We start from the raw sequence: 12,723 nt of genomic DNA, 5'->3' as shown, positions 1-12,723 counted from the left end.
ATGATTGAATGGGGTAGCATACAGATGATTTCATCACGCATTTTCTTTTATTATAAAGAAAAAATTTGCGAAATAATTCTGCGATTAGTCAATCGTTGTATGTGTGTTCGACAGAAAATAAATTGAGAAATTGATTAAGATTATAGCCGTTACACATGAAATATAAAAAAACACAGCAGTATTGCCCGCAAGTTTGGGAAAGCGCTCCTTGTAACTGTGTGGTGTTCCATTGATGCGTGATAGAGTTTCGTCGCAATCATAGGAGAAATCTAGAATCCGAGGGAGGTAATCCGTAGCTATCGAAATATGTTCCATTTCCAAGTTTGTCGATGTAAAAGGCGACCCAATGTTGGCCAGGTTGATTGTGATCATCCGTGTTGGCAACGATGGCGGTCGACCTCGTCCACACCTTCGGTAGCTTGTCGGCTGGATAGACTCCCGTGTATTCTGCGTTCAATTGGCGCAGCGCATGTAAAATTTCGAGGGAATTCATACGACGGCAGTGGGATTATTTTATCGTCTTCGGCTATAGCCGACGCTGTTTTGTATGTTATTTCTTCTTCTTCTTCTTCTTCTTCGCTGTCGTTTTCGTCGGAACGAAGACTGCTCGAGCTACTACTATTTTGCTCGATTAACCAGTGTTTCAATTTGTAAGCATTGCGCAACGCGCAGTGAAAATTTGCTTTTGCGCGAAATCCGTGATACGTGCATCGATGACCACTCTCCTCGACATCGGGTAAATTTTTGAAGGCCGGAGAAACGCCTTCCAGATTATATACGTTTCTGGATAGCAGATTGCGTAGGTAACGCGCCTTTTCGTGTCCCCTGCTATAGATGTAGCGTGCTTGTCGAGTAATTTCTCGTAGATGTTGCTTGAAATATTTGAGATTAACTTCGCCGTCGAACCACTCGATGCCGTGATAATTGCGCGTAAGCCAGTTGTTTTCACGTTTCGAATTTACAGGCAACTCGTCAAACGGGCAAGGTCGTATTATAATCCATTGGCCGATGATTGGAGTGTTGACAGCGACAACCGCGACTTCTTTCGGAATAAATTGTTCCTCAGCATCGCGAAAACCTTGAATGTCGATGACTATGTCCATAGTTTTATACTTTACGCAAGCTTTCTTAATCGAACCGGCTACGTCCGAGTCTCGTTCCAAACTGAATTCTCTTTTAGGCATACGGTAGTTTAATGATGGTGGTGACGATAAAGATGATGGGGGAGTGAACATTTTACAGACAATGTTCTTGTTGTTGATCCATCTGTGTTATAAGAGACTATCCAGAAAAATCGACTATGACTTGCCGAGATGAATCGATTTCTAGAACATTATCGAACTCGGCATACACGATGCAATTAACGGTCGCGGTAAGTGCCTTTTCGAATCTCACTTCTAGTCGTAAGCTTCCATGTTTCACGAGATTCCAATGCCCAGCACAATTAGCCGATAGATCGGGTGTAAGATCAAAAGCGAAGAGGCAATATCCGTTGGAGTAATCGTCTCTGCTTATAGAATTTCCCTCGTTCAAAAAATGTATGCCTGTTCCGGAAAAGAGGGTGTGATACGCTTCGATGTAGAGCGGTTCGTCTTTCTTAAAGCTCGGCTGTAACGGTCTACTTGGAATCTGCATTCGGTCAGCGTAGAGCGAAAGGAAATTTATGCCGTAATTCTTAAAGTTAAACGGGTTTAATTTTCTGTCGCCGTTAAACGCTTTGTTATCAACAAAGCCAACTATTATTCGTTTCGGTAGCTGTCCAAGTATCACATTGTCTAACGATTCTCCCCCGAGACCGGAGTGTATCGTGAACGTTTTAACTTCGACTCTCGTAAGGGGATACTTGGCAGTGGTTTTACTCAGCATTCTCGCATGCGCTAGTAATACTCTGGGAGTTATTTTTGCTCTTCTTACAAGTAGGCTAGCGTCTAGAATGCGGATTTTCGACGTGGAATTTGTTTCCATTAGACAAAACGAATCTTTGGAACGTACGAGTCTCATTCTAACTTCCACCCCGTTAATTAAGAATTTATCTTGATTAAAAACGTCGCAGTGAAGATGTCCTATGAGATCCAACGCGCGTCCTCCTTGAATGTAACGAGCGCGTCTTACGAGAGTCTGATTCGTTGGCGAATCTACCGGCTCGTCCATGAAACCGGGAGTATTCGTGTCCTACAGACAAGAGGTGAGATGGGAAGTTTTTGCGGGTGAAGCATAATTTAATAACGCCTCGATGTATGCTCGGTAAGCGTAAGCGTTGTTTGGAGGTGACACGAGTTTTTGATTGAAATACACGTCGATTTGATTGAACATGGAATGCAGCAGTTGATTTACAGGGCCTACTTTGGGCGCCGCGGCGGCTGCGGCGGCGGTGCCGGTATTTGTTCCCGTTTCTACACGTATACGGAGACTTAGCATAGTGTGCGTGAGATCCAGGTAGTCTTCTCCATGACCGGGTATAACAAATTCTATTGGTGCGTCGTCTGCGAGCGATGTTACGGGCTTGTAATAAATCCATTGAGCACTCTCGATACTAGTCTGGGTAGGCGGTAAAGCGAAGAGATCGAGTTCACTCTTCAAACACTCGCTCGAATGGGTATGAAGGAAAGACATACTAATTACGACGCACTATGGCTAACGCTAATTCGTGCGTGGATTACGTGAATATGTCGGATACACTGCGCTTCTTGCTGTTGCGGTGTTTCGTGCCGGATGACTTTTTAGTTTTTCGAGTTGTTCCGTGACTTTTCTTCTTCTTCGATTTTTTAGCGCCTTTTCTGCGTACACTTTTTTTCGATTTTCTTTTGACTGAACGATTACGTTTACAAAGCGACGTTCGCTTAGCGATGCGAGGATCGTGGTAACCGTAAGGAAACTGAAGCATCGGAGTTGTTACGGCTACTTTATATCCCGATCCTTTCATCAAGTCTTTTATTTTTTCTGTGGCTTTTCTTTTGAGGTTTTTCCCCGATTCCGCGAAGCGATTTTTGAATGCCTCATTCAACGGGGTATGGTTCTCGACATCCTCCATTACATTGATGCCCGCGCGTAAAGCCTCCTTACCGACAGCCCGCGCACCCCTCTTTAGATAAGGTAAAATTTTTCTAAATAATCCACTGAGAAAACTTCCGATACCATGTCCGCGTTGATACGTCCTATCAATGTAATCCTGTAATGTCGGCTCGTCCAGCCGACAAAAACCCGTGGAATTCCCCCACCCCTTCCGTTGGCACCTCCGCTTTGCGCCTCGTAATATTCCTCGTAGTCCATGGTGAAATTGATTTTCTTTCTTTTGTTTATCGCGGACTTACGTTTATTTCAACTGTATTCTAACGTAAATTATTGAGCGCGTCTGAAGTTCAATGTCACCGTCAAGGTTCCCGATTCAAATGGTATTTTTTTTCCGAGCTGATCTCTTATATCTATTTCGATTCTGCGGAAACGCGTTTGTCGCAACGGAATATAAAATGGAAAAGAGAAATGTTTCACCTGATTCGTTCCGTACGCGTAATTACTTTCGCGTGACTCGACCGGGACTATTCGGAGAAGCGGGGTTTGTACATCACCGGTTATATAAGATTCACAAATATCACAATAAACGAACAGCTTGTCTGGAATACCACGCCACAGGCTACAGGGCTCTTTACTCTGATAATAATAAATTCGATTATCGTTTTCCGTTTTAAATCCGAGTTTGAAAAAAGTCATGCATTCACCGGAATCGTTTATCATAATCTTACGAAAGTATAAATTATCTTTTACGCCTAATTCCGTTTCGCATCCTAATATTCGAAAAAGATTATCGGAAAAGTTAATATAATGATTAACACGACATTTTTCCACGTCGCAGCTAAGTCCTATTTTGAGTTTACCACCCTCTTTTTGTATTTCAAAAACAAAATGTGAATCTCGGCACGCTTCATTAATCTCATGGATAAGATTCTCGATAGTTTCGTAAATACCATTCTGTATTATTCTATGATGCAACACATATGATCCATTGCGTATCTCGTATATATCTTCTGTGGAAAAGAAATATTTGAGCTCATTTTCGGGAAACTGACGTACGTGAAAAAAACTACAGAGAAATTGAATCTCGCTTAGTGCAACTTCCCATTCTCCATGCAATTCTACAGTTTGAGGTAACTCCGTGATGAAGGAGGAAGTAGTATTTTCCGGAAAATACTGCATACTGCTATTGCTTGGAAGAATCATGTGAAATTGGTCCGTTGCCGTCATCTCGGAGATTCGATAAACTCGAAGCTGGGATCCAAGAGTCGAATTTGCTAGGATATCCGCGCCAGCTAACTAGCAGTTGCTTATTAGCACCACGTCCTTTACTCCTTATCACGCGATCCACAATAAATTCTTCCTCCTGTAGGTTTTTCTCGATTCGAGCTAATTCTTGTTCGTAAAAGATCCCGTCTATGACCTCCCCCGTTAAATCGCTTAATTCGTACACACGAGGTTTTTGCCATTCAAGAACACGATGAATTCGAAATATCTCCTCGGTCCAATTCGCCTCGTATCCTTTCTCGAAGGTGCCTTTCGCTCTACTGACGCGGACGAGATCGCCAGCATGGTATTTAGCATTCTTAATTTTGTTAACCGTCGAGTTATATTTTCACGCGCGATACGAGCATTTTCTCTCGTTACAACCGCTGGTTGCATTTTGGTGACCGAATGACGAGTGTGATTGTACGCACGCACAATATCCTGCAAAACATCGATATATCGACGCGTATTTTTATGCGTAAAATACCGCCACATTCGTTCCTTTAACGTTCTGTTAAAGCGTTCGACGACGGCTGCTTTGATGTCGGGATTGCGCGTTACTCTAAAACGAATATCGTTTTCTTCCAAAAATTTTTGCGTCGCACGCCCGACAAATTCTTTACCCTTGTCAGTTTGCAAGTATATAGGTATTCGTCCTTTGCTTCTCGCGAGTACACGCTGAAAAGCTTTTGTCACGCATACGCTCGTTTTGTCACGTAATGGTTCCACCCAAACAAATTTACTGAGTACATCGATAATCACGAGAATATAAGAATATCCGTCATTATAACTTTTAAGATTTCGCACCTCAATCAAATCGCCCTCCCACACATCGTCGATATTCGTTACGTTGTAATGCAGTCGAGGAAACTTTCGGCGCAGTGGACGGTGCAGCGAGTACGCATCTTGCGATTCCAGCCAGCGAGCGACATTGTTACGTGTGAAATTCGGCTTAGCGGCACGTGTCAGATTTTCCACTGCTGAGAAGCCGGCGTAATGCGCGGGATCGTAATATAATTTTTCAAGTTCCGACATTATCGATTATTTCTTCAGTGTATTCCAATCTAGCAAACGCCTTTTTCGCGCAGGAAGCGAATCCCCGTTTTTCATAAAAGTTGTAGATGGATAGGCTTTACGAAAGTAAGGGGACAGATACAATGCGTAATCAGGGGCTCTTTCTTCTTCTCGTTCCTGCTTCTTGCGTTTTTCCGATTGACGTTTTGTCGATCTCGTTGAATATGTTTTCGTTGCAATCGGTGTGGAACTTGACAAAGGCCGATGTTTCACATTAATCGGGGAAGAAAAAGCGAGGGTGCCATTTAACAGTCGCTTATTCCCTACCAGTGTCGAACGCGTGTTTAAGCTGCGTAGTAATCGAGCAAACTGAACTCCTCCTACTGGTGGTTTTACGGTTTTTCTTTCTCGCATCATGTCGTTCATCAGCTCGCTGATATTCGAATCTTTTACAATGCTGCCATCTATAGTCACGACTCCATTCTCGTTCCAATTAATTCTGTCAGGCACCGCTTTATCGAGCAAATGTTTCATCAGTAAGCGAGCTTGAGCGCGATACGATTTCAGGACAGTTTCTACTATTTTTCCGGCACTTTTCAGCAATCGAAGGCTATGTTCTCTTCTTATCACGGTATTGTCGATATCGGATAAATGAGAAAGATTAGCAGAAATTTGCGATTTTCGGGGGATATCGTGAGAAACGAGCATCGATTCGCCGTCGCTATTGTTGCTGATCTCCTCCAGGAGTGGTGTTTCGTTGTCGACAATTTCGGTTACGTTGGTTGCATTTTGTTTTCGCGCTTCTCGGATATAGTAAAGATACCGCCAAAGTACCTCTCTGTACATTTTCCATCTCTCATCCTCGTTACGCGGGTAAGGTGAATTAAGAATACGACTCATTTCCGCATCGAGTCGTGTCAGAAGGGTACCAGGAGTTTGTACGGAATTATTATTATTATTATTATTATCGTTTTCACCGTTCTCCGTCGTGATATTTTCTTTCGGCTCTACAGCAATCGATTTATTCTGTTGTTGCTGCTGTTGCTGCATTCTCTTAAGATTTTCTGTAGAAATTAAAACCATCTTTTTTGCCCTTTCCATTGCGATTTATTCTTATGATTCCGTGCCTCCGATGATTCGAGTTAATAAGGCCGACAATATGGGTCCTATGATATAGGGTAAAAATCCGCCTCGTTGCACCAAAAGTTGTCTCTTATCCTTCCAATTTCCGCGTTTTGTCGCAATACGTCGCAGTGTCGATTTGTATTTACTCAGTCGATCTTTTTCACGTCGTTTGAGCGGGACGTTGCCTTTAAGTGTATTAAAAACGCACTCGCAAATACAATGAATAAATTTATCGTCCGCGATTCGAAGAAAGATCATTCGCTGCTTATTGTTCAGATGACACAACGCCTCGAGAAGACAAGCGTTTCTCTTTCCGATTGAACGTCTGGCGATTTTCGTCACGCTGTCCGAACTCATGTTGTCCTCCTTCGTCGCGTGAGAGAACAACGCGACTGGCCTCCACGAGCCGCGTTACGCGATTTTTATGCAGTGGAAAACGATCTATGCGGTACGTAAACGTAATGTCTAGTATCATCGGGAAAGACGCACGTACGAAATCGATATTCGTCCGGAGTCGATTGCTTCAGATCGAGCAACAAGTATCCGTGAGGTCTCGAAGTAGCGTCGTAATAAGCCTCTTCTAGAAATTTCGGATCATCGGGATAGACTTGTCGCGCTAAATGGCGAATTTGAGCGCGATCGCGAGGATTTTTGAAAACCACGATGTAATTCGCGTTGAGAGATATGTCGCGTTGTCTGCGTCCCTGATGGAAAAGATTCTGCGAGATAAGAATGACACTGAGATTCTTATGATGACTTCCTTTGGTAAAAAGATCCACGATCGCGTCGCTCGACGACGATTCTCTCATAAGGTCATCGATTATCACGAGTTTCGGGGTAAACGGATCGTTCGAATAATCTTCCGGGCGAGGTAATCCCTCGCGAAATTCGATTATATTTTTCTTCGTCATTGTTGTCGTCGCCACTTTAACGTCGTATCCCCGTGCTGACTCTTCTGCCTCGCTTACACTCACGTCGTATTTTAATTGTCGATAAGCTTCTTGCCACTCAGCGTAATAAAATAAAACTCTCTCGAAACTCACGTCGGACATGTTCGATAGATATTTGATAAAAGACTTTACAAAGATCGTTTTCCCACACCCGGTGGGACCGCATATAATCGACGTCCAGGGATGTTTCCAACGCACATCCATTTTGCGAAATGATTGACTCGATTCCGGTGCGCTGCTTCAAAAACAAAAAAGGAAAAATGGCGGTCGATGCTGATAATAATACTAATCGTCGACAATATCGATATTAATAATTCGCGGAGTTAAAATTTCGAAGGCAGAGATAAGCGCATCAACGCGGCGGCGGCGGCGGCGTTCGCGCGCTCGCGTGAGCGTACCCCCGCTGGTACGTTAGCCAACCGCGGCCAACAACGAGCTGATCCGTGCCGCGGTGTGGGGTGCATACAGGCTTATCCCACTCACTTAGCGCTTAGGTCGGCATCGTTTTAATGAGCTGATAGACGATGACGATGGAGCCGATAGACGATAGACGAAAATAATTCACGAAAAAGAAACAAGGGAAAAAGTACACGGGAAACAAAACAGGATTCGGTTTGGAAATGTATAATAAAATTTTTTATGAAAAATTAATTAAAATGTTTTTTATTTTAGCACGTTTTTGTCCTAATTTTATATTGTAAAAATATTTACATTTTATATTTTACAATGCTAAAACTAATGAATGACTTATGATTAATACGTTTTTATAGAATTTTTACAATGATACTTATACGCTGCGGACGGAAAAATTGACGACTCGAAACTTAAATTTAAGCGAGAACAAAGCTCGAGTAAGAAAAGATGATTATTCGATAAAACCGTATGGAACCGAATAACGATTATTAATAAATCTGCGCTTTACCAATACCGCCGAACATGTTTTCCTCTCTTCTCTTGTTAAAATTTCGTGAAAAGCATTGCGACGAATTGCATTAAAGCGCAGATTTATCACGGGTTCCGTTCCACGGTTTTCTTCATCTTCTCCTTCCTCTTGCCTTTCTCTTTCTAATATTAAATTTCTTATACTATGGAAATTTACAAATCTAGAATTATTATAATTTAAAGTTATTCCTTTCACTTTACAAGTTTCACGAGTGATTCCATCCGCTGTACGAACCACATACGCATAAAATTTTGGGCCTCCCGACACAAACGACTCAATGTAGCTACCGTTGCCGTAGCTCTCGAGTTCGTCCGTCATGTCGCCCAGAAAATTCCCAGTACGTGGTTCGTACTCGTTTGAATCACCACTACTCAAATATATAACAGAATCGGTATCGCAATATAATACGCGCATATTTAACTTTTCTAAATAATCATACAATTTTAACCTAGCTTGTGCCGTCGTGTATGCCGCGATCACAACGTTGGTAATCGGAGAAGCTACGATTGCCTCTTCTCGCAGTCGCCACGAGACATACAATACCTCGTCGTTGACTGGTAATATGTCAGTTATTTCGTGCTCAGGGCTAGTGAGCAAAGTTGCGAAACGCTGAGGCGATTCTACGATCTCGGTACTAGGAAGATTCGATCGTTGGCCGAATTTTCCCCAGAAGGAATTTAAACAGAGCTTCGCGACCGAGCGCAAGCCAGGATTACGTGAGATGTTGTTTCTATCGAGTGTAATACCTTCGATTTCCTCATATTCACGAAGGTATCGTGCTTTACTCTCGTCATCTACACATTCGCTCGGCCATCCACTAGCTTCCTGCTTTAATTGCAAAAAGGAATTTATATATCCGGTGAACAATCCGCCCTGCCGCGTATTGCGATCGTAGCGAGCAACTTTGTATTGCCAAATTTCATTTACTTGCCTCACAAGATAACCTTTCTCGATGGCTTTACGTAATTCGCATGATACCCAAGTACCCTCGAATTCACGTTCGTCAGGATGTTCGTGAGTGCACGCGGACTGCGAGAACATTTCGCAGCAACTCCGGCACAACGCAAACAGCAATTTTCCGCGCACACGATACGGTAGTACCGGGTGAAAGAGATTGCGCGGTGGGAGTACTCGACAACGTACAAGACCTTCAACCGGGTCGAAATTATACCCTGGTCCGTCGCCGATTAACGACAAGCATTCCGCTCCGATATAGATTTCAGGGTGGCCGATCGGAAAAACGCCCGTCTTTAATACGTAAGGATACAGAGAACACACGTCCACGTAACGTATTTTCTCCGTGCACCCCGCTACTTCGAGTCGAGTTACGATATTTTCCGTGCGGCCACCAAAAAACGCGTCACGCGGATCGAGAGGCGCAGATTTTAGTATAGGGTGATGTTCGAGAAAATTACGCATCTCGTTATTTGCCCTCATCTCTCGGTCGAAAGCGCACTCCCATTTTTCAATCACCTGATATCCTTGCCGGCGAAGACGCCATGTCGTTGCGATAGTTCGTTCGTAACGCGTTTTTATCGTATCGTCGCGGTTAGCAGTTGAAAGCTTACTGTCACGATTCACTTGGAAGCAAGTAAGGCAACCGTGCCAGAAGCACCCGTGAAATTGGAGAACGAAACGCTGAGTTTCAGTCCCCAATTTTGTCTCGTAATATCCTTCTACGTAGCTACCGCCGATTAAACGCTCGCGACCTCGCCCGGCATGGTTTATAGGATGACCGAGCTCACGCTCCTTCCACACTAACCATTGTAAAGCTTTGCGCGATTGTCTATCGGCATTTCTGTATCCGCCCGGCGGGATGATTCCTATTTCCCCCTCGCGAAGAAAGTTTTTTCGAAAAACTTTCATACACGTGGAAGCGATAGTCGTGCATTCTTCGAAAGGACACACACCGCCGCGCTCTAAAAATATTTTTTGGAAAGCTACACAAGCACGTCGTAAAATATCTACGTCATTTCGATAATAACGTACGATCTCGCGCTGGAAGTCGAAGATGACATTTTTATTTGTCATTTCTGTATGCCATGCAAGAAATCGCTCGCGCTCATCAGGTTTCATTTGATCGGGAGAATAAAATCGAGCCTCGGGTAATGGACCGACATACGATTGATTCTCCACAGTGTTAAATAAATGCGGAAAAATGCCTTTATCTGCCGTATCCCTTAGCCCGAAAGCTTTAGGTAGATCAGATAATCGCATCGGCATATAATTAACGCTGTCGATGAATTTTGTATGACCGATCGTCATCACGATAATCTTCGTCCCGTTCAGAATTATCCGTGGCTTTTCCGTTATTAACGATTTTTCGACTAGATATTTTAAATTGCGCGTCGAACGCCTTTGCGTTGTGAGCGATACAAATAATACTTTTAAAATGTTTTGTCGGCCGTGTCACGAACTCTATAAACTGCTTTACCGGGTCGATATTAAATACAAATTCGCGCGTTCCGCACCAGCGACATCGCACCGTCATGTTGTCTATAGACACACAAGCAGCGCAAATTTGCTGTGCTACGCAGTCGGAACGTGTAACTTTACGTTCTCGGTTCCTTCGTACGTCTCGTCCTGCCGCGTTTCAAAATCGTAAAACATGAATGCGACAGCTCCCTTAACTTCATTGTCGTTCTCACCCTCGAGGTCATTAGCGTTTCTTTGCGCCTCTTCACGTATCGCCGCAGCACTCGTACCCTCTCCAGGGTCTTCAGCTTCGACTCTGCGTCGAAGAGGTTGCATAAAACACAAATGATTCACGGGTTGCTGAGAACGACATATCTTACAATAGGCGCTATTACATTCGTGCCGCGAGCTTGATTTTATAAATCGCCCACAATTGTTACAAATTTTAACCGAATGGCAAACAGTTGATTTTCCTTCATAAGATTTTTCGGTACGATGACGCTCGAAACATGAATTTCCGAAGAACGTACGATTACACATATCGCACCTGACTTTCTCCGCGTCGTGATGTTCACACGAGGGTATAGCGTAGCAGCGTGGGCATCTTTTAGAGCAACGATGCCCTCTGATGGGGCGATAACCAACGTTACACGCTACACAATATCCACCTTGCGAACCCGCAGCGGCTTTTAAATTTAAAATGGTATTATAATGGCGTCTACCCTCATAATACATAATATTTAAACAATGATTCGGTTCGCGTTCTAGTGAGGCGAGTATCGTACGCCCATCGTAGATTAGGTTCCCCCCGCGTCCGAAATCTTTAAAACCGTAAACCATTATTGCCAGATTTTCAGCGGCGAGATACCGTTGGAATTGCTGGATTTCGTAAATCCCACATCCCTCCTCCGGTATCACGATACCGGCGTTCATCGTTAATTTTAACGCTAAATCGCGTTGTAGCGAGGAACGTCGGAATCTTACGGCTTCCCACATTTCGTGACGCGGCCCCATCCGAAGATTTCCACGTTCGCAGTGGATTCGCGCGGCTACAAGTGAACGAGGAAAGCATAAATTATCGTCATTTACTATTTCCAATATCGATCGTTTGACGACATCCTCACGCGTCAATGGATTCGATACCCTTCCACGCCCCACCGGTACTGCGACATTGAAAACCCTGATGTTAAAAGTTTCCGTGACTTCAATTCCGCCGTTGCTTTGCGCTACCGAACTTACGAGTTCCCATATGTCCTTGTAAGTCAAATCGCGCGCCGGGCGAAAGGACAATCCCGTCGATCCGAGCGTCAAACTTTCGGAATTGAAAGATAGTCCTACGTAATCCGTCGGTTCACTTGAGCTTATCGCGTACGCATGGATTTCGCGGAACGCATTTTCTAGCCAACGCACGGTATCGGCACCATGTGGCACTGGATGTATCGCGAAACTCGCCTCTCTCCCGAGTATAGCAAAATTCCTAAATCTACGCGCGTTTTCCGTCTGCAGCTCTATATAATTAAATCTATCACCAACCCGATGTTGTTGTTGCTGCGACTGCTGCTGCTGCGATTGTGGGTCTTGCTCCTGTTGCTGAGAATGTTGCGACTGTGGTTGCTGCGACCGCTGTTGCTGCTGTTGAGGTCTTTGGTCGGCTACATTCTCCGCAGTATTGTGGAGAAATTCTTCCCCACTAGCGTTTCTTCCAATTACAGCTTCAGCAAGTCCAGCGCCAGTTTGAACTGAAAGATGAAATATTTTTATTAATCATTGCTGTCTTATATTTTGTTTTATTTTTTCTTTTCTTTTTTACTAATACGCGAAAATGCCGACAAAAGATATAATATACTAACTAACTCACCAAGTTACCCCGCGATATTTCCCCGCCCAGTGATATTAATTATGCCCTCCATGGTAAGGTATTGGCATAATGTATATCATCTAAAATTATTTTGTTTTATATTACTTCGAAATAAAATAATTTAATAATAATATTAATAATAA

The 12,723-nt window shown here is 43.6% G+C and overlaps 3 protein-coding genes across 3 annotated transcripts; all 3 read right to left on the bottom strand.

Moving 5' to 3' along the window:
- Window positions 1-2,172: 2,172 nt before the first annotated feature.
- LOC113004356 (uncharacterized protein F54H12.2-like) lies at window positions 2,173-2,613 on the bottom strand. The gene has a single exon (XM_026137405.1). It carries the CDS (start codon window positions 2,611-2,613, stop codon window positions 2,173-2,175), a length of 441 nt encoding a protein of 146 aa, XP_025993190.1.
- Window positions 2,614-4,195: 1,582 nt separating this feature from the next.
- Window positions 4,196-5,310, bottom strand: LOC120359233. The gene is made up of 2 exons (XM_039456043.1): window positions 4,763-5,310; window positions 4,196-4,556 (listed from the first exon to the last, which is right to left on the bottom strand). Exons 1-2 carry the CDS (start codon window positions 5,308-5,310, stop codon window positions 4,196-4,198), a joined length of 909 nt encoding a protein of 302 aa, XP_039311977.1.
- Window positions 5,311-8,372: 3,062 nt separating this feature from the next.
- On the bottom strand, window positions 8,373-10,572 carry LOC120359232. Its single transcript, XM_039456042.1, has 2 exons — window positions 8,542-10,572; window positions 8,373-8,429 (listed from the first exon to the last, which is right to left on the bottom strand). Exons 1-2 carry the CDS (start codon window positions 10,570-10,572, stop codon window positions 8,373-8,375), a joined length of 2,088 nt encoding a protein of 695 aa, XP_039311976.1.
- Window positions 10,573-12,723: the final 2,151 nt, after the last annotated feature.

This window comes from Solenopsis invicta, chromosome 12 (assembly GCF_016802725.1).
Source record: "Solenopsis invicta isolate M01_SB chromosome 12, UNIL_Sinv_3.0, whole genome shotgun sequence".
Taxonomy (NCBI): domain Eukaryota; kingdom Metazoa; phylum Arthropoda; class Insecta; order Hymenoptera; family Formicidae; genus Solenopsis; species Solenopsis invicta.
Note: the sequence above shows the minus strand (reverse complement) of the source record. Positions and strands in the feature narration are given on the sequence as shown.

Coding starts and splice junctions, on each gene's coding strand:
- LOC120359233 (XM_039456043.1), bottom strand. CDS start 5,310: ATGTCGGAACTTGAAAAATTATATTACGATCCCGCGCATTACGCCGGC. Junction 4,557..4,762: donor TTAAAGGAACGAATGTGGCG/GTATTTTACGCA, acceptor CGTCCGCGTCAG/TAGAGCGAAAGGCACCTTCG.
- LOC120359232 (XM_039456042.1), bottom strand. CDS start 10,572: ATGACGATCGGTCATACAAAATTCATCGACAGCGTTAATTATATGCCG. Junction 8,430..8,541: donor CAAAATTTTATGCGTATGTG/GTTCGTACAGCG, acceptor ATTTAATATTAG/AAAGAGAAAGGCAAGAGGAA.
- LOC113004356 (XM_026137405.1), bottom strand. CDS start 2,613: ATGTCTTTCCTTCATACCCATTCGAGCGAGTGTTTGAAGAGTGAACTC.